This window comes from Suricata suricatta, chromosome 3 (assembly GCF_006229205.1).
Source record: "Suricata suricatta isolate VVHF042 chromosome 3, meerkat_22Aug2017_6uvM2_HiC, whole genome shotgun sequence".
Lineage (NCBI taxonomy): Eukaryota > Metazoa > Chordata > Mammalia > Carnivora > Herpestidae > Suricata > Suricata suricatta.
Window position 1 is genome coordinate 132,767,715 of NC_043702.1, and position 21,162 is coordinate 132,788,876.

General features: G+C 42.0%; 1 protein-coding gene across 1 annotated transcript in view; it reads right to left on the bottom strand.

Moving 5' to 3' along the window:
* Positions 1-509: 509 nt before the first annotated feature.
* LAMC1 (laminin subunit gamma 1) overlaps positions 510-21,162 on the bottom strand; it is a 175,939-nt gene continuing 155,286 nt past the window's right edge. Inside the window, exons 19-31 of the mRNA XM_029933360.1 lie at positions 20,816-20,958; positions 19,659-19,837; positions 18,405-18,561; positions 14,925-15,130; positions 14,422-14,501; positions 12,721-12,858; positions 11,858-12,002; positions 10,407-10,556; positions 10,037-10,151; positions 8,642-8,841; positions 7,368-7,526; positions 5,109-5,208; positions 510-3,525 (exon numbers count right to left, since the gene is read on the bottom strand). Of these exons, the coding sequence (XP_029789220.1) occupies positions 3,269-3,525; positions 5,109-5,208; positions 7,368-7,526; positions 8,642-8,841; positions 10,037-10,151; positions 10,407-10,556; positions 11,858-12,002; positions 12,721-12,858; positions 14,422-14,501; positions 14,925-15,130; positions 18,405-18,561; positions 19,659-19,837; positions 20,816-20,958 (2,029 nt within the window). The 3' untranslated portion in view covers positions 510-3,268. The remainder of the gene's footprint in view (positions 3,526-5,108; positions 5,209-7,367; positions 7,527-8,641; positions 8,842-10,036; positions 10,152-10,406; positions 10,557-11,857; positions 12,003-12,720; positions 12,859-14,421; positions 14,502-14,924; positions 15,131-18,404; positions 18,562-19,658; positions 19,838-20,815; positions 20,959-21,162) is intronic.

Consider the following 21,162-nt stretch of genomic DNA (forward strand, 5'->3'; position numbering starts at 1 on the left):
GAAGCCCAAATAATCTTAAAAGCGTCTCCAGGGGGTCTGGTAAACGGCAGCCCTCAAGCCCGTGCCTGTTTTTGGACTCCAGCCATACCCATTTCCGCCCCGTCCAGGGCCACTGCCATGCTGCAACCACACAGCAGTTGTAACTGAGACTGTATGGCTCGCAGAGCCTATAGTATTTACAGTTTAGCTCTTTCCAGAAAAAGTCTGCCTACTTCTGGACCGCACCAAAGTATCCCCATCTGAGAAGGGTAAAAAAATGTTATTTGTATACATAACATATGCACATATCCAGACATATACACCCACATGAACGTACACACACAGATACGTATATACACACTTACATACATTATACAGATGCATGCACACATGATCCAGACACATATACACACATATTAGACTGTTGTCAAGAAAAGTCACCCCAGTAAGATATTATGAGCAGCTTTTTCTTCTTCGTACCTTTTAAAACATCCTGTGTCCCCAGTACCACAGTCAGGCCACACCAAATGTAACAGGTTACAAATATTCAGATTTTATTATAAATAAAATACTGGTTTTTTAAACATAAAAAAATGCCAAGTGTTGCATTTTATTCACCACCCTGGAGAGCAAGACTGTAGAGATTAAGGCAAATAGCTTAAGTGAAGGCACATGTAAAAGGGCCACAGTTGGAATTAGAAGGAACAATTCCAGGGGACAGCGGTCTGTGTCCCCAGTGACACCCAGCATTCCGCAGCGGCCACCCTGTCGGTTTTATGATGTAAAATACAGATAACTGGAACTATACAATAAAATCATGTATACCGCAGGAGTGTAATGAAGGTATTGTCCTTATAAAGAGCTTTTATTTTAAAAATAAAATTCTGTTTAAAAATATACTACACAGATGGAGGAGGAAAGCGACAAAACAAAATGAAAAAAAAAAAACCACCCCAAATTTCACTGTGGCCTACGACTTACTGGTGTGTGAGGCTGACCCATGGGCCAGAGGGAAACTGGCTTGGCAGTCTGTCTACAGTCATTGTCCTGCAACCTTGAACAAAATGTCTGTTAGGATGTGGCCACTTAATAAGAGGGGCTGGCTAGGGAACACTGATGTGAAAACCTGGCAAGAAGGAGCCGCGCCCCGGGCCGTGGCAGGAGAGGCTGGACAGAAGCAGCCGAAGGAAAGGGGATGCCAAGTCGAAACGCCTGGCGTCCCCTCGGGTGTGCAAGAAGGCGGGAAGGGGAGAACGGGGCGGCCTGACTGCTCACCTGCCTGCTGTATACACCGTCCCTGACGCCCTATGCCGGCTCAGTGATCGCGCACTCCCTTATCAAAATGACCCATCCCGTTCGAAATGTCAGGCCATTTCTAGCTCCTTCCTGGCTAGACCCACATCGATGCTGACTATACCACTGGGCAAAATGTCCTACCCCACCTTGTTCTGTAACCTGACCTTCCTGCCCCAGAGCGGGCATTAGGAACCACATCAGTTGCAATTTAAGGTCACAGGATTGCATGGAAGAGGGTGTGAGGTACCTCTTTTGAGCGGCTGTGTGTGGAAGAAAGCAGTTCAATATGAATGTTAGGAAATGAAGATGCTGCAAACACAAGGCGAGGCGCAGAGCCACGGGAAACAAATACAATGCGAAGAATTGCAGACGGCAGGGAAGGAGGTATCCAGACACGTGCCAGTGGGGAGGAAAAATGGAGTGAAGAAGTGAACAGACAGTGCCATTCTAGGAATAGGACCAAGTATATTTACATAAATTCCTTACTCTATAATCATGATAAACAAAAAAAACCACATTCACACAAAAATATAAATTTGAAATAATTAATAGCACCAGTGTGTCAGATAATAGTTTCTTTCCCCCCGCTACACAAAGTACAAAGTTGCATAGTGTTAAAGGCTATATATGAATCTCAAAGGTGGGCTGGTAGGAGGGAGGGGTTGTGTGGCAGGGAATCATCACACTGTGGTCTTAAAACCACAGAGCTGAGGATCAAAAGTTGAGAAGCCAACTAGGCAACTCCACCGACGGGTCTTCCCTCTACACTTGGAGGGAAGGTTTAGAGTGGGTTGGTTTAAATCACAAAGTGCAGGAGCTAGATGGTGCTGGCAGCTATGTGAAATACTGAGTGCAAGTATTTGCCACCAGGATTTGGCAAATTATGTGTTTAGAGAGATTCTAAAAGATGGGAACGTCCAAAGCTAACTGAGGGTGAGGGTCAAAGGCATCATCTCTCCCCAATGGAAGAAAAACATGTGGGATCCTGACAAGTTGCATCTCCGTTTTCTTCCTTTGCTAGGGAAGACTAGGACAAGGAGGTTTGCTCTGTGTTTGTCTGTCAAGATCTTAGGGACCAACTTCTCTCTACCGGATTAACTGAGCTAGTTCTAAGACTAACATACTAAAAAAAAGCTCTAAGGATTAGTTTGATTTTGAAAAAGACTTTAGTGGTTATCATATCCTTATTACTTCTGTATAAATTCCTCTTATAGGAATATCAGAAGATGTCTATGGGTGAGTGCAAGCTGCCCATCCAGATTTATCAGCTGCCCAAAGATCTGAGAAAAGTTTATCTTCCTAGTCAATTATTAACATACGAGAAAATGTTGAGCCTACTTCTGCAGCCTCATTCTCCTGGAGACTGTCATAAATAATTGCATCCTTACCCATGGATGGCTCAGTGTCCTATACTCAAAATAGCTAAAACAACGGATGATGGCTCTTGACATTCTAAATGACCAATACCTTTGGCACAGGATGTTTATTTCCTTAAAAGGAGGAGGGGTAGTAGATGTAGGTGCATTTTCTTTATCGATAGACTGGATGTACTGGCCATCACAACGCTACTAGTGGTAGCCAAACTTTTCCTTCATAGAAACAAGAGTACTAAGACTGAGGAGTTCTGTTGGTATCAGTGAGAAAGGGAGGGCTACTTGCTCAGCCCTGGCAGACAACAGTTCCCACGAAGCGTTTACACCACCGTGTGATAACGTAAGGTGCCACGTCCTCAGGCAACTCGGAAGGGAAAGTGTGGGTAAGGGAGTGCCTTCCGTGGAAGAGAGACTATCAGATAAAACCCTCTGTTCCCGATTCATGATGTCTGACTTGTTTCTTTTTAAGCTTTGTAAATTTTCCTGGTTCGAAAGGACAGTGGTGGAGAGCAGCAGAGAAGTGGGGGTCTGAAAAATGTCATCTTTGTGTTAAGGCACTCTACGGCCTCACAAGGGCTCCCTGGTCGGGGGGTGCTGCCTTCCGGCCCTACGCGGTGACGCTAGGGCTTTTCAATGGACGGGGTGTTAAAGCAGCCAGACGGGAGGGTCTTCCTGATGTCTTCCAGGTTGCGAATGTCCTTCATGATCTCCTCGATATCTCTGTTATAGTCCATGATGGCAGCCTCCTGCTTCCTCGCCTCGTTCTCCAGGTCAGAGACTTTTCTGTCCAGATCGCTGACTTTCATCTCGTCTTTGGCTTTGTTCAGGGTGCCTTCAATCTCATTCAGCTTGTTCAGGTCCACCGTGTCCAGCTGCCCTGTAGAGCCCGAAAGGGTACAGAAGGAAGCAGATGCCTTCAGTGAGGGTTATCACATCACTCCACAAGTAACTCTGCTTGGCTGGTTTTATAAACGTAGCCCCCGGCTGCCTTCAGGCAGTGTCGGCGGCAGTGTAGATGTCAGTGTTGTACAAGGGCGTGGTCAATGCAGACCAAGGACAAATGCTGACTTAACTCAGCAAGGACAGGTCAGAGCCCATAATGGATACTGGGCTCAATGGTTTTTTTCTGAGAAAAGTTTTTGTGAAATGTTTTCTAAATACACAGCTGCTGTGTTTGAGACCTTAAGCCTCACTTGTGGTTTTGAAGGTCATCTGATAACATTTATTGCCATTTTCATGTTTATATATGTAATCTGTATGTCATTTTAATGCCATCTAATGAACACAAAAATCTTTAAGCTAGAACTTGAAGCCCTCAGCTCTTGGATTCCAGGGAAGGTGGGTTGGTTTGGGGAGTCATGTCCTGCCCTTAGGAGTTACACTACTTGGAGCCCTCCTACGGAAGATGGCCATGGATGAAAGGATGAAATGATTTTAACAAAAGCTTCACTTTAAAATTAGCAAGACAACGCGGTTCTTTGGGAAAGAATTGCTTCCATAATTAATGAAAGCAGACAGCCACACAGCGATCAGCACGTTATGCACACTGTACTTGATTAAATTCTCACGAGACCATCTTACGCCAGTGATTCTCAGATGTTAGCTGCTTTGCCCAAGTTTGCACAGTTTACAGGGCAACAAGACAAAGATTCCTACCCAAGTCTAACTTTAAAATCTAGCTCTTTCTGCCTATAAAAAGTTACCTCCTCTCGCTTCCTGTCATTTAAAAACCCATCTGTTAGCACATTATTTATTATTCTTGATATTTGAGACAGATAAAAAAATACATACCTTCCCCTCTCCCTACTCCTAAAGAAAACTGCAAACGAAACACTGACCGAACCTTAAAGGCTAGCGAATTAAAACAGAATGTCTTGCTACAAAGCTGTGTTGGCCAGAGTATTACCACTTTATAATGTAGGCTCGTGACAAAAGCCTATAATGAAGTCTGCTCCTTATTAAACTAGATTAAAAGAGCATTTCAACATGCTCATATTTCCTTATTATATCAGTAAGAAAATAATCAAATAACCTGACTTTCTAAAAAAACTGTCACGTTATCCTTTTAATTAGCAAATGAAGAGAATTCCAGGCAGTGAAGTCATCCCCAGCTTCAAGTGCTCTTTTATTCTACCACTGAAATCCTTCACTCTAAATCCTTTAAAAACACTCTGCCAGCAGAATGAGCTGTTCAGTACATCATTAACATTGTCCATTAATGAGCCACTCTAACTGGCAGCCTATCTTCCTAATTTTAGAAGTCGTTGGGCTATGGTCAGAGTCCGGTACTTAGATCATATGCCATAGAAGAAGGACTTGTTGAATTAATACAACCTAAAGTCACGTTTCAGTTCGTACAATACGCTGTAATACCGGCTTTCGTGACAACTATACCAGACCCCCAGAACAAAGAGTCCACAGAACCAAGAGCCTGCCTAGAATGGCTCTCTAGCTACTTACCCAGCTGCTCCAAGAGCTCATTAATCAGGTTGAGGAGGTTGGTAACGGAGTTTTTGGCCTTTCTGGCATTGATCTCGGCTTCCTGAGCAGCCTGTGAAGCCTGTACAGGGAAAAGGATAGAGAACAGGAGTCCCAGTGGTGTGGCTCCATCTTGAAGTGTTTTTCCCCCCAACCAGCCAACAAGTCCAATTTTCAGATGCTTCCTTTTTCTTAACTCATGAAACTACAATCTCTCACTGTAGGGCTTTTTTTTTTTTTGTCCTATCTTCATGGTGAAATGTTGCTATTTTTAATTCCTATGACCATCATGAGTAGGCAGTCCACATGCCTAAACTGACTGTATTTATATTTCAAAAAGACCATTATTATTTCCTTTCCTCACTTTCTCACTCAAGAATACGTAGTATATTCATAATAAAATACACCAAGAAGAAATGAGTTTAGTATAAAAACTACATTTTAGGACTGAAACATGTCCTTCAGGATACTCTTAGAGACTTGATTATGAAAATTTAAGACTAAACATTTCTAATAATCAAGTGACACCCTGTAAACCCCCCCTCCCTCCCACCCCCACAACCACACATAGATGTGTGCATATGCACACATGCACACACACACACGGGTGTGCACGTGCTTGCATAAATTGGGGCAATACAATTTATATTTTAAAAATCAACCAAAGGTAAATATATTTGGGAAAATTCCATGAAACCTGAACAAATACACTGTGCATGAGTCATGGGAAATGGCAATGGAAGAGGAAGTGTCTAAATATCAGAAAACAGATGCTCCCACAAATAAATCTAGTCAGGATCTAAATGAGTGGCTTGGAGTTCCCTACCACATGATTGTTTTTCCTAGTTTTTGGCTCAAGATAATGCAACATTTTTGGATAGAAACAGTGTAGGACTTAAAAAAAAAAAAAGAGGAAAAAACCTTCATAAATAAATGATTAATCTCTGTTGAAATCACAGCCATTCTTACTGGGCTGTTCTGTGTGTATACCAGGAGCGGGTAAGTGACTTTGCTACGGCCTGTGGACAGCAACACTGTTGCATTTAACCTGTGGTCTCCAGCCTCCTCTTCCAGGACAATGTAAGCTTTGCTCTTCTGGTTAAGAAAAATATTTAAACAATCCTGGCTCGGTGCTGCGTCTTTCAGGACTGCTGTAAACATACACGGGACAGTGTATGTGAGGGTGCTTTGTGCTTCTTAGAAGCTATTTACCAAACGAAACAAAAGGTGGATCTTCTTTCACCCTTTGAATTGAATCCATACCCTTTCTTGGAAGCTCGTAAAGAATATATCCTTTTCCTTCTTGCAACAGGCTCTAAGTAATGGAGCTACAACCACGTTAAAAATGAAATCCAGAGATGTTCAGCACGTATGAGAAACATTTTTTTTTTTTACTATATGGGAATTTCCATTTGAGCCATACTTTGCTACAGAAAAAATAAAGTATTTGCACAGGGATGCTTCTTGATATCACTTCCCTAGAGTCTTTTTTGCCTAGATAAACAGGGTTTGTGTTTCTCCTTTCTGTCCCAAGGTGAAAATGAGCCAGAATAAAAGGTCTGTTCTTCACCGGAGGTGGAAGAAAGGTCCGGAGCTGGCACTGAAAGTCCACAATTAAACACGTTCATGTCTATCATTCCTGTGACTGTAGTCCGGCTGAACTGAAGAGTTAGGTTTCCACTGTGACTCCATTAGAGTCTTTTGAAAGCAACATATAGCATAAAATAGAAAAATGGAAGTTCTTCATTGGGCCACGCATTCAATAAGTCACTTCTGTTACCAACACCATCACAAAAGGTAGAAAAAAAAGTAATTTAAGTATAAGTTTGGTATGTTTTGTCATCTTTAAAAATGAAACACAAGAAACTGGTCTTTGCTTCTAGAAAGTTGCTGGGATGATGAATAGGAAGGACATTAACTTTCTGATTTTATACCATCAACGAAGAATCCCTCCAAAAATACAAATACGTACTTTGCAGTGTCCTAGAGCTTCAAATGTGTGAAGGAATGTTTTGTCTTAACTGAGAGAAGCTCGGGGACAGGACAATTGTGCAACGACCTGGCAGGGGAACCAAATTCTTGGTCTTCTATGTCAGTTACTAACCCAGTTCTTGGCCCCAGAATGCAATGAGAAACAGAAGTCAGTATGAAAGAGACGCTCCCTAACAAGATGGGGATCTTTATTATCGAACTCCCTTCGCTCTCTGCCCAGGGGCAAAAAGGTCAAAGCGAACTGCTTACCATCCCTGCCATCATCATATCCTGGTCGGCATCATCTTGTTTTGTCTTCAGCTCCTTTTCTGCCTCCTGGAGTTGTTTCAACATGTCGTTCACCTCATTATCCAGGTCTGTAACTTCTGCAAACGTCCTTTCAGCTTCTGCCTTGGTGCTGGTAGCATTCTAGGCATAAAATAAATAACTGCTAGTGAAAATTTTAAAAAAGTCTTCCTTTTTCTAAAGTATGCTCCCATACCTTTTACAATCTGTAACATGGTTCAAAAATACAATCCAGAAAGAAGAGGGCAGTAAATTATACACTATGTTGAGTTACAGTATCATTTCCTTAGGTTCCAAACAATAGGAATGGAAGAAAAGTTAGCCTTGCCACCTAACGTAATACCATTTTATAGTTTATAAAATACTTCCATTTGCTCTCTCTTATTTATCCTTAATGCTTCCTGTTTTAATGTCACCATTTTTAGTTGAGGCCACACGGCCAGCAAACGAGAAAACATTTACATGGTGTGCACTCTCCACCACATCACATTGATTAGACTCTCTCACATGCGTGCACTGCGATGGAAATGTGGCCCTGTTCTACTTGGCAATTAATCATAACATACAAAAAGTCCACAAGCCTGAAATAGGGGTATTTATTTAATTAATAAATATATAATTAATCCCCAAACCAACTATTCTAAACAAACTAAAAAAATGTGTATGATTCTCAAACAGAATTTTAGACTCCATTCTAGTCTCTTTTAAATCAAACAAATATAGTGACCGTTAAGTAGGAAAAAGCCAGCTTAAAGGGATTATTCTTTATGATGAGAAGAAATCCTGGCAGTGGCAGCTAAAGAGGAGGGGCTCAGACACAAAATATGCCTGAAAGAGGGGCCTCACAGTTGGACCACTTGGCACTCCACGTAAGTTTGAAAAAAATGTCAGCTGTCCATGTCAGAGAACTGTGTTTATGTGAGAAGAGTCTCATCTTTCTGTGGAAGGGGCTCTGTGGGTCCAGGAAGCCATTCCCAGCCTCACAGCGCCGACCCTGCCACTGAGACTCCAGGAGAGATGTTCAAAGGGCTCTTTCGAGGAGCTCAACGATTCTCCCTCTTCAGTCAGTGGATGTACCTATTCTGATGCCCAGTGAAAAACGAACAAGAATGGTTGAAGATAATTTTACTCGACTTCGAGGAAGAAGCTTGCTAGGATTTTAGGGTTCTGGAAAGAACCTGGAAAACAACTAGACAAGCGCATGAGCAGAGAGCATTTGGGGGAAAAGGAGAGCGCACCTTCTGGACAGCACTGGCGATCCTCTCGGCCTCGTGGGCCCTGCTCTTGGCCTCGGTGGCATCCGCGGCAGCATTGCCCAGGGCCAGCTGCGCCTCCCTTGTCTTGTCGTTGGCTTCCGTGATGGTCTGGTTGATGGCAGGAATTCTCTTCAGAGCCTCCTCTGCAGCTGTCTTGTTATCATTCACGCGCCTATCAAAATCTAAAATAAAGCAAGTTCAAGGAATGCGTTTGAACTAAACGCTCAACAAGCCAAAAGGGAACCTTCCAAGGAGCTGCACTGAATTTTGTTTTATGAACCATGAAAGGCAGAAGAGAAAAATAAAAAACAGCATGGGCAGCCTTGAGAAGAACAAAGCACCAGGCTTCAGATTTTTGTGAATGAACATGTTTTGGAAAGAAGTTTTTTTCATGCAAATCATGGAGTATGCCATTACTACCACTGCAACCAATATTAAAAGCTACAGTTCTAGTGTTTACTATGTGTTAGCTACTGAGTGAAGGGCTTTTTGATGTATCACTTTTGTAAGTGAGAACTGAGGGTTAAAAAGGTAGATAATTTCCCCAAGGTTTGCAGAAGTAAGAGGTGGATCAGGAATTCTAACTCAATCCCAATGACACCAGAGACAATATGCTTAACCATTATTTTGGGTTATTTATTTGTTTTGTTTTAATGTTTGTGTATGCTCTCTCTCTCACTCTCAAAAACAATCAGAGGAGGTACAGAGAGAGATGGAGACACAGAATCCGAACCAGGCCCCAGGCCTTGAGCTGTTGGCACACACCTGGACACGAGGCTTGAACCTATGAACCGTGAGATCACAACCCGAGCCAAAGTCGAACACTTAGCCAACTAAGCCACCCAGGCGCCCCTCAACCATTATCTTGTAAAGCTTCCATATTTATAGAACCTATGAGCTATTTTATCAGAGGCAAGTGCAGCACTATTCAGTGAACTGGGCACGTGTCTTTTTTATCTTGGGTGAGGAAAGACCTAAAGATTGAGAAGCAATTGGCAGAGAAAATTAAAAGTCATCTCCATTTGCCACCAAGAGCCAGCTAAATAGGCATATCTTGATAACAGGAGTTATTCTAACATCAGAAAATCTCCTTCTCCACTCCCCCACCCCAACATTGGGATATAAAATGACATGGGCTCTGGGATTTTTCTTTGAAATACTTCAGCATTAAAAAAGTAGGGTGGATGCTGGGGGATGAAGTAGGTGTAGGTAAAATCGTAACTGTTGAATCCAGATGAAGGATTTATGGGGATTTATTATACGATTTCTTTCATATTGTAGATGTTCCAAGAATCTCATGGTAAGGAAAAAAAAAAAAGGCAGTCACCCTAGTGAAGAAAGCATGGGGATTTACCCTGTTAGGGGACCCGTTCGTACCTCTCAGGTTGGTGAGGATGTCATTGGCTTCTTGTAAGGTATTTCGTCCCTTCTTCGCAGCTTCTTCGGCAACAGCCTTGGCGGCATCCGCTCGGGCTAGGAGCTGGTCAGCAGTCTACAAACACGTGGCAAATCAGGGGACAAGCCCTTCCAGGTAAAGCGCTTTCCCCTCCTAAAGACCGGGCACCTCCAAGCTGCAACTCTGACCCCCGCCCGCCTACAGCCCTAGGCCTGGGCAGTCCACAGACCTTCCTCCCAGCACCTGTGGCCTGCTGCCCGGGCCTCCGGGGTGAGGCCACAGACGCGGCTTCCGCGTGCATGGCTTCAAATTTTGCCTCGAGAAAGGCAGCAACCTGCAAATCAAACCAACCTGCTGTTCGATCTTTCCCTTGTCCAGAAGCTTCTTGACTTCAAGTTCCTTCCCTCTCATGTCGTCTCGGAGGTCCTCATAATCTTTTAATTTCTGGTCAATCAGATGGTCCAGGTCCTCAGCTTCCTTTTTTATTTTATTTGCCTCATTCTGTGAAAAGCAAGTAAGATTGTGACATTTTAGACAAAACAATGAAACTAAAGCTAGCCTTAGTAACTCTGCAACACTTAAGACTCAACAGATATTTTTAAAAGAGCAGCACACGTCAAGATTTTATGAACTTTTTCTCAAAAATGGAGGTATACTCTACACAGTGAAAGGCACAACACTTACTGCAATGAGCTTTGACACATATATTTCCCTGTGTAACCAACACCCCAATCAAGATATAGAATATTTCCACCCCAGGAAATTCCCTTGTATCTCTTTCCAGTTACTGTCCACACCTCCCTTTTCAACAATGCAGCTGCTCCTGGTCTGGTTTTTATCATAGATTAGTTTTGCCTATTCTCATGTTTCAAATATGTGAGATCATATAGCATACACATGTCTGAGGAGACCTAGCAAAACCTTTATGGTAAAAAATCAAGTCAACACCTCAGATGTAAGAAGTGAAACTTAATAAATTTTGAGTTTAACATAAAAAATATATATAGAATTTATACAGAACCTGGAGGTGGGGGGAAGATTCATGATTGGAGTACAGATGTAATAATCTACTACCAATCCCCAAACAATCGCCTGCCCAACAACATCCCGATAAGAGTTCTTTCATTTAAACCATTTTCTTCCATTTCTCTCTTGTTCTCAAGCAGATAGTGCCTAGGAGTAACACTCTTGGTGTACTGTGCTCTAATAAATGCAAATCTATAATAATTTGGGTTTATATTAAGGATTTAGGAGTGATTATTGATATAACTAAAGAGTCTTTGCAGTTTTAAGGTTTATAATCACAGGTTGTTGGTTTTTTTGGAGACAGCGAGTGAGCAAGCAAGGGCACGAGCAGGGGAGGGTTGGGTGGGAGAGAGAATCTTAAGCAGGCTCCATGTTGCACACAGAGCCCAACAGGGGGCTCTGTCCCACAACCCTGAGATCATGACCTGAGCTGGAACAAGAATTAGACGCTCAGCTGACTGAGCCACCCAGGCGCCCCAATCATGGGATCCTTTATCTCCGTATGTTCTGTTAACATATCTAAAACAGAACTTAACATTGCCACTGAGTCAGCTGGAGGACAGAGGAGGAAGGTACTAGTGATAGTCACGGAGCAGTCAGAATAACCTTCACCCGGACTGTGAGGGGTGCGTGCGCGTGTGTGTCTGGGGCGCGAGGGGCGTGCTGGGGGGGGGGGGGGGGGGGGGGGGGGGGGGGGGGGGGGGGGGGGGGGGGGGGGGGGGGGGTGATGGCGGTGACCGCCAGCTCCCTGCACACACAGGTTGTCCACCCCGTACCTCCAGTGCTTCCGAGCCCACGGGCGTCAGCTGGGCAACGCTGGCATAGATCTCCACCGCTTTATCGCCAGCCCTTTTGGCCTCTTCATGTACTCGAGCGGCCTGCTTCTCCAGATCCTGTGAGATGTTCTTCGCTTGTTCGTACCTAAGGAACAAAAGATGTGATTGAGTGAAAAACTTAGCTGCTTCTGGCATCTCAATGTTAACTGCATTCATTCCAGTTTAAATCACCACAACAGGGTTTCTAAAACTTCAAAGAAAATGCTATTTACTTTCAGTTTATGTATTTATTTAGAGAGAGTGTGCATGTGCAGGGGAGGGGCCGAGAGGGAGAGAGAGTCCCACTCAGGTTCCGCCCAGTCAACGTGCTCTCACAAACGGAGATCAGGACCTGAGCGTAACCGACAGAGCCACCCAGGCGCCACGAGCAAATGCTATTTTAAAATGCTATTATTTAAAACCAACATAGCTTAAATTTATATTTCATCTCATCACTTCTATTTATACCATATGGCTTACTACATATTTTCTTATTTTGGACACCTTTTAAACATTTGTAGCTCAAGTGTATTTTCTCTACTTACTCTATGATATGTTCTATCTTCCTTTTTCACTTATACAGAATTTTAAGTATCATGGCTAGTCTTATCGTTCTCTGTAGTTACAGGAATTGGATCCAATAAAATCTCTGTGGCTCCGTAGCCCCACTCTAATTACAGCGCCATTTCAAAAGCATGATTAACAAAAGCAATCTTACTGTGTGAACGCATGCCCCCAATCCATCAGCATTTCATTTTTCATTGAAATCGTGCTGCTTACAGGAACAACGGAAGGGCCAGAAGCCAATTTTAAATGACACTCACTTTCTATTAAGCTCCTCAATCTCCAGTGCGGTTTGGTTCTCTCCTGCCAGTGTTCTCAGAAGCAGATCATATGCCTCGGTTGATGTCTCATTAGCTGTCTTTGCCACTCTCACAATATCGTCGGCTTCTTGTTTATGGCTGTGTAACGTGAAAGAAAAAAATAAACCACGAAACAGAACTATTTAATCTAGAAAGAGGCAGAATTTAGGTAATGCTTCCCTTATTACATATACGTATGGTAATGTGGGTAGAGCTATACAAATATCGAGAAAATCTTACACATTTGGAATTTTGCAATCATTTCAGTGGGGCTAAGTTTACAGTAGCATTCAACAATCTGGGAAAATGATACTTCCCCAGAGGTTAGTTTCCAAACAATATTTTCCTATAAAGTTATAGAGGCAAATGTTTATATTTCTCCAAAAAATTACTTCTAAATATAATTAAGAATAATTTATCTATACAACCACATATGCTAGCAAGGACTCCTTTATCTAGCCATAAGCATAAACCTCAGAGCTAATGTTTAATCCTCACTCTGGTTCAGTTACAAGAGTCCTGCAACAGCTTCGACTATTCAGATTTTGCACCGGTCACCTAATTACTGACCAGGAAAAGCCACCCAACACCCAATGGGAAGAAACATGTCAACAGGGAATCCAGCCAAATAATACAAATTTCAGCTGCGTAACTCGTAAGACTTTGTCAACTCGAAAATTTCTATTACAGTGTCACACTGTCCTACGTGGTCATTCTTTTTAGGTATGGTAAGCTTTCTTTCAAGATTCCTATAGGAAATACACTAGAATTATTTTATCTTCAAGACCTAATTTTCTTAGGAGTTTTCCATGTTTTCAGCTGTCATCTTTCAATCAGAAAATCTAGCTATGAAACCATGAATGTTCCATGAACTAAATTACACAGCTCACATATTGACAAAGAATAGAAAGAGAGCCCGCGTTAAAGCAAGAAGCTGAAGTAACTGCTTTGAACAATGCGGTTGAAATTCTGACGCTGGCCTTGCATACGCACTCACACCTGTGAGTCTATGAGCTGCCCTGCGATGCGTTCGACAAACATTTATTGAGCACTTACTATATCCTAGACATGGTTTTAGGGACTGTAACTTCGGCAGTGAATGAAACACAAAAATGGCTACCTCCATGAAGACTACATTCTAGCAACTTAACAGATTTTTTCCCCTCAATTTAACGCTCTACTACAACTTAGTTTTTCTAAGAAACTACCTTACATTTAAAAATAGTATTTTAAAATCAGGAATGAAATGGGATGTTTTCTTGGGCTGATCTTCAAATGTACTATGTGCTGGTAAATGTTTTCTAGTAAAATCTGAGAGTCAAATATTTTTGTTAAAAATTAATCTTAAAAAAACTAAATTCAATTGAGCTTCTTAGCTACCAACTTAAAGGGTCTGAAATTAAAAATCTAAAAATGTTCTGGTTCTATTTGAGATATGCAAACATAATTTTCCTCCAAAGTATCATATTCAAATATTCAAAGTAAATATTCTAATTTCAAAAGAAAGGAAAGGGTACACATAGCTAATTACATTTCAGAAAAGAGCAAACTGTGCCAAAGTGGGTTATGTGAAAAGTGTCTGTGGGTAAAGGAGGGACAGTAAGTACACACCATAAGGAAAGTTCTAGCTTAATCATGAAAACACAGGGATCTGGAGGTTACCGTTCAGCAAGCTTTCGTGCCTCTTCTGCCAAGAGAGTCATGTTGTTTGGGTCCCCTGTAGACTCTGGCTGAGTGATTGACTGAAGAGGAAATAAACAAAGCACTAGCCTCAAAGGACTGAAGTATTTAAATTTAAATAAGTGTCAAAACCAGATATATCAGTATTATTTAGCAGAAAGAATCTCTCATTAATTTAAAGATCTTTACTTATTATTAGCCTCCTCGGCTATAGATTGCTATTTGTGTTCTCATCAAAAGATAAAGGAAGTTTAAACTGCCTAGTGCCATAGAAGGAACAAAGCCAGAGAAAGGACCCTGATGTCCTCTGGTTTTTATCTGGTTGGTGATAACTAGTGACAAGTATGAGCAATGTGGCTTTCTTGCTCCATGTGTGAAGACAAAAAGACACAAAAAGCTGAAGCATTCAATGGACCATAACAGACTTGCTACAAAATCCCCAGGGGACTCCTACCACCCATCCTCAGACCTTTCCAATCACTCACCACGTTGGCAACAGCAATCTTTGCTTTCTCAAGTTCTCGGGTCGCGATTTCAATCAACTGCTCTGTGCTTTCTACCCTGGCACGTGCTTGCTCAGCCAAGTTCCCAGTCTCTTCAATGGTGTTCCTGATATTCTGTAAACGGCTAATTTGGCTGGATAAGGTGTTATTCAATCTCTGGAGGCGATCTAGCAAATTCTGGTCTATATCTGCAATTGCAGAAGAAAGTCCATAAAAAAACTGAAGCGGGGGACATACCTTACATGAAATCCCGAGGCAAAACTTTATTTTTCCGAACACAGATCTTTCTGATAAGCTTTCCTTAAGCCCATCAGCAGGACTGGTCAGTCTTTACCGTGCCCAGTCGTACCTCCATCGTTATAATTACGAAACTGTCTCCAACCACGTGTCTGTCTGTCTCACTTGACTGAGCTTCTCTCTTACTCTTCACTATACCCCCGGTCTTACACAGTGATTAGCAAAAAGGAGACACCCAAGAAAGGTCTGACGAAGGAAAGCTTTTGATATTCCAGCACATACCAGATTTAGTCATAAAAATATAATGTTATTAAAAGCACTACCAGCTCTGAGTGCTGGATATTTTTCTAAACTAGGAAAAAACCAGGTTCAAGACAGAAGTTGAAGCGTGGCAGATTAAATTCATTTTGTATTTTAGGGATGCCTGGGTGGCTCAGTCGGTGAAGCATCCAACTCATGATTTCAGCTCACATTATGATCTCATAGCCCATGAGCTTGAGTCCCATGTCAGGCTCTGGGCTAACCGTGCAGAGCCTGCTTTGGATTCTGTCTCCCTTTCTCTCTGCCCTCTACCCCACTTGTTCTTTCTCAAAATAAATAAACATGAAAAAAAATTAAAAATAAATTCATTTTGTATTTTAAGCTAAATATAGACTTAAATGCTGCCACCTCCCATTCCCTGCAATATCCACATCATTTCTTTCATACTGACTTCTGCTTTTGAACAGTTCTTCAAATTTTTTTTTAAATTATGCCCATTCACCTAAATTGCATACCTGGGTCCTAAAATATCAAAAGATAAACATAAGCCCATGCAAATATGATTCTGTCACTGTCAAAATTGGCACATGTCATGAGGTTACATTAAAGAACCACACTAAGTCCTACTCAAAATTGACCGGTTCTTATTCAACGTGATGCTCAGAGTTGGCATATAAATTTTCCAAGGAATGTGAAAAAGAGGAGAGGTCACGGTCAAGATCAGTGAAGATGAATACAGATTTGGAAAACAGCAACTTGTAAGCAGGGTCACCAAATACACATGCAAAGTTGGTGTGGTGCAAAGCTCTTGCCTAACTATAGACAGTGGCCCTGCTTGAATGCTTAAACACTTCTTTAGTAATCTAAAGATTTTTAAGAAAATAACAAAAGACAAAAATGAAATCATAGAAAATAATTTTGACTTAGGAAGCGTAAGCAGCCAATGAAGTTATAAAAGCCCCTTCCCTTTAGATCTTCAGGAATGTGACAGATGCCAATCTCTCTGGCCAGCTCATTAGAGAAACAACAGTAACTGAAAAGGGAATAGATAATCCAACTGGTAGGATCACTTCAAATGCCTTCAAACTGCAAAACCTAGTTGCACCATATAATCTTTTAAAGCTGCAGAATAAACACAAGTTTAAACTACAAATAAATACTCAGGGATGCTTTGAAAGGATAAATCATTGTGAAGATATTCTTATTCTTAGCTAGTTTGAACCCAAGTAGGAAAGGTCAGCCAGGAACTCCATGAATTAAGCCTTAGTGGGAGCAGACTTTAACCCTAGCCTCGCTACAGTGCTCCCCAAGCCAGGAGAAGCAGCAGCCTATTATATTCCTGCCTTGCAAGTGGCTCAAGGGGAGGTACGCCGGCCATGCCTTCTGTCAAAGCTTCTGTCCAATGGGATCGATCACCTGCTCGAACAGAGGAAAGGAGGTAGTCAAGGCCAGAGGAAGCTAGACTTAGCTGGGGCTGCACCAAGATGCAGAGCAGTGCTGGCTGACCTCCCTCTCTTGCCTCTTGACTGCTCCCATGTGCTCCTGGTGCTGGCACCCCATCTCTCCAGTGGACTGATCAACAGTTAATGGTAACTGCAATGAGTATGGCAGGACAGATGTGAATTTGTTGTTATAAGAGAATACATTACAGGAAAAATGAGTGCCAAAATGTTTTGCCAACAAACGAACATACTAAAAACACACAGAACAGGAATAAACAGAACAGGAAACATGTACATTCTTCTTATTCTATGTTTAACACTTAAATGTACAAACCACACACACTATAAAATTAACATGCACTATTGACTTTTTAAGTTTATTAGTTTGAGAGAGAGAGAAAGAGAGAGTGCATGTGCATGGGAGAGGCAGAGAGAAAGAAAGAGAGAGAGAGAGAGAGACAGAAACCCAAGCAGGCTCTACACTGCTAGTATGAAGCCTGACCCGGGGCTTGAACTCATGAACTGTGAGATCTTAACATGAGCTGAAACCAAGAGTTGGATGCTTAATGGACTGAGCCACCCAGGCACCTCAACCTCTTATTTAATTTTTAAATTTCTAAAAATTTACCTTCTAGAACAATTTCTGGACTCTTATATAAAAATTCAACAAACAGCCAAAACCAGATTCCTTCCTTCATTAATTTTATAAAATCAAAATGATATATATTAGGGATATCTACAATAAGAAATAAGAACCACATTTAGTTTCTGTTGACTTGTACTCTGATAGGAAGATTCTCTAACTCCAAATGGGTAGATTCATAAACTCAGTGAAGAAGTCAATCACTGTTTTAAAAACTCAACTTCCTTTAAAGTCAACAAAGTTTTAAAAATAGTTTTCTAAAACTTAAACCAACTCCGTCTCTGCTTATGATCAGATAAGCTGACATAATCAGCTTATGTCATCATAATACGGTAGAGATAATGTACAGAGAAGTGACATAACTGCAAAGGATATTAAATATACACATAGTATAAATATACTTTTACATGATATTAGTACATTTGTTCACTTATTAAACAGAATAGTCAATACTTGAAGACTACACTTTTTCCTTATGAGAGTCCTTTCTAAGGAAATAAAGCAGTGCATAAAATGACTCACTAGTTCAAATTTTCTACTTAAAATAATGCGCACCCAAAATGCATACCTTTCATGATTTTTAAAAACTGTTTTTAAAACACTTTGTAATAGAACAGATTTACAAAACACTTGAAGTTTTTTTTAACATCTAATAGTCTCCGATGTGTTGGGAGAATTGGTTTTGCTTGCTGTATCTGAAAACATTAAGTTCACAAATGCTTGCTTGTATTTTCAGAGACTGTTTAAGAAAATTCATCTTCTACAAATAGTCTAAGAAATTGAGAATTTTATAACGCTATACTAATTAACCTTGAACGAGGAGCCATGTCTAAAGATTGGGCCATCTGGCAAAAGTTACCCACTGTTTAACATGTATACCTTTGACATCCTGGGCCTCTCGAAGGAGGTCCATAATTTCTCTCTCTGCTTCCTTTAGTCTGTCCTCAAAGGCTTGATCCGTAAACACCTCTTCCCCAGTTCCCAGGTGTGTTATGAGATTCTCTAATTCCTGCAGTTTCATTCGATGATCAGCAACCTGCACGTGATGAAGGAAGGAAAGGGAAACTTAGAACATACGGAGAACCCAGCTGCACTTCCTGCAGGAAATACATCGAGGGGGTGCTCTATACATGTGCAGGTCTACACACTTTACGTACGTCTACTTTTGAACAGATAACACCGGCAGTTTTTCTTTATTGCTTCAGCTTCCAGAGAAAAACTATCAAGTCTATTCCTTTGACCTTAAACACTACATGTGGACAATTCCCCAGTTCTGACCTCTCCCTTGCATTTTAGATTACTTTCCTGATACCTCCACTTGGCTCTCTGATAGGCACCTCTCAATTCAACCTCCAAAACTATACTCTTGATTTCCCTGCTCTCCCTGAGTCATCTCCATCTCAATCAACAATGCCTCCAGCTACCTTAAGCAAAAAACCCAAGATGCTTCCTTGATTCTTCTCTTTCCCTGTCCTTACCCGCTCCATCGCCCTGCCCCCAAACACACACACAACCATCCAATTCAATCCAGGCTTCCCTTTCTGCCCCACTCCTAACCCATCGTTCTTCACATAACAGTCAGCGTGTTCTTCTTAAAATATAAACTGGATTTCCTAGCTTAAAACTCTTCAGTGCATTCTCCCTGGATCTGGAATAAAACCCAAATTCCTTACTATGGTTGACATGGTGCAACATGAGCTATGTCTACCAACCTCTCCAGTCTTCTCACAAACCCCCCTCCTCGTTCAGGAGGCCCTGGACCCCCTCCACCTTTGAGGCCTACGTATCCCACGTTTCCGCTCCCTAGAACAGCCTACCTGTCACTTCTCATTTGGCTTATTCCCTCTTATTCTTCAGATCTCACCTTAAATAAGTTTCCTTGGAGAGGCCTGATAGAAAGTAGTTCCTCCAGTTAGTCTCTGGACTCTTTCTGGCACTTAACCTCAGTGAGTACTTCTTTTTTTAAATTTTTTATTATTTGTCTCCCAACTGGAACATAAGTCTTGGAGGACAGGGACCACGTCTACCTTGCTTACCATCTGTTCTCCAAAGCGAAGCGCACAGGAAGCACCCATTCAGTGTCTGCTGAGTGAGTCAATGAACGCATGAGGGAATGCGCGGTGGACGGCTTACCTTATCCTTCACCAGCCGGTAGCACGCTGGACACTCCTGGCAGCCGGGCCGAGTCCGATTGTAGAAATAGTTCTCTTCACACTGGTCACAGCGATTCCCCACAAAACCCTCTCTGCATTCACAGAGACCATCGTCTTTGCACTGGAGTGAAAGAGATCCCTCAGGATGACAGTCACACGCTGCAGAATAAAGGGAAAAGAGTACATGACAGGGGAAAGAAGGAAGGGTGCGTTTCCTTTGAACTCAGATTGATAACAATAATGCTGATCGTACGAGCATCATGAGTAGATTTTTTTTTTTAAACCAGGCCAAATGAGAAGTTGAATGGTTAAGTCTGCTTAGCAGAGAAAACACAACTTTTTGAAGCAAAAGTGAGTTTTAAAGTAAAATGTACATCCCTTGGAGGGAGCACACTTTATGTTACTTAATAATTATAGAAATTAGTCTAGTGAACCAGTCGGTGCCCTTTTATGCACTTCAAGCATTCTTCTCTACCTTCATCTCTCTACTGTTTACTGCTTCTCTCACTGAGGAACTAGAAAACCCAAATGCTAATACTTATTTTGCATTATTTTATAGTTTCTTTGCTTGCTTTATTCTCTGAACTGGGTCAATGATTTATGCTACATTCCACAGGAGAAATGAAGGAATTCAAAAAAGCAAAGCACCAAACTGTTCTGAGGCCTAATTCCAGGCAAGTGTTTATGCCAAGGAGAAGCAGATGTTTAGATGTAACCGAAGCAAAAGGGCCCCAAGGGCGGGAAGGAACTGCAGCCAGCGAGTCGACCAACAAGTTGTGAGCAGTCTCCCATGGTTTCCTGATCTGTTCTCAGGATGCGATCAATAAAAATGTTTCATTAAGCACAGTGTGAAAGCCCAGTAATCAAAGGGAAGACTCCCCTTGTTAGACAAAAGACTGGGAAAAGACTCAGAAACCCTATACAGAAGGCATAAGTTAAGTAAGGGGGCTGCAAAGTAACCTGAAGAGCCCTCAATGCCCAGAGGAGGCGACGAGGCTAACATGCACGGACTAGGGTATCCGTGACGGCTTAGGCGCTGTCCTGACTGCAAGCCGTGGGCCAGACAGAGGCTCCCAAAGTGCGGCTCTAACTGGAATTAGGAACAACTTCGAGTTCTATGTTCCCAACAGTCCTTACGTTTGCAGCCTTCAGGGCCAAACCCGAAGTGGTTGACCTCACAGCGCTCACAGTGCTGACCGGTGATGCCGGGCTGGCACTCACACTGGCCAGTGCGGATGTCACACTGTCCGTTGGTGGAACCTAAAGCATGGCAGTCACACCTGAAAATGAACACATGATGATTCTCAGGTAAGAAAAACAGATACTCTGCAAACCTCTCCCGAGGTCCTTTCAGCACAGAACTGATGTAATTTGTATTAGAAAATAATGTAAAAGGCTATTAAGACAAAATGTTATGGGTTATTAAGCACTTGAGGTTCAAGTAATTTTCATGAGTCTTACTATGAACCTCTTTTTCTAACTAG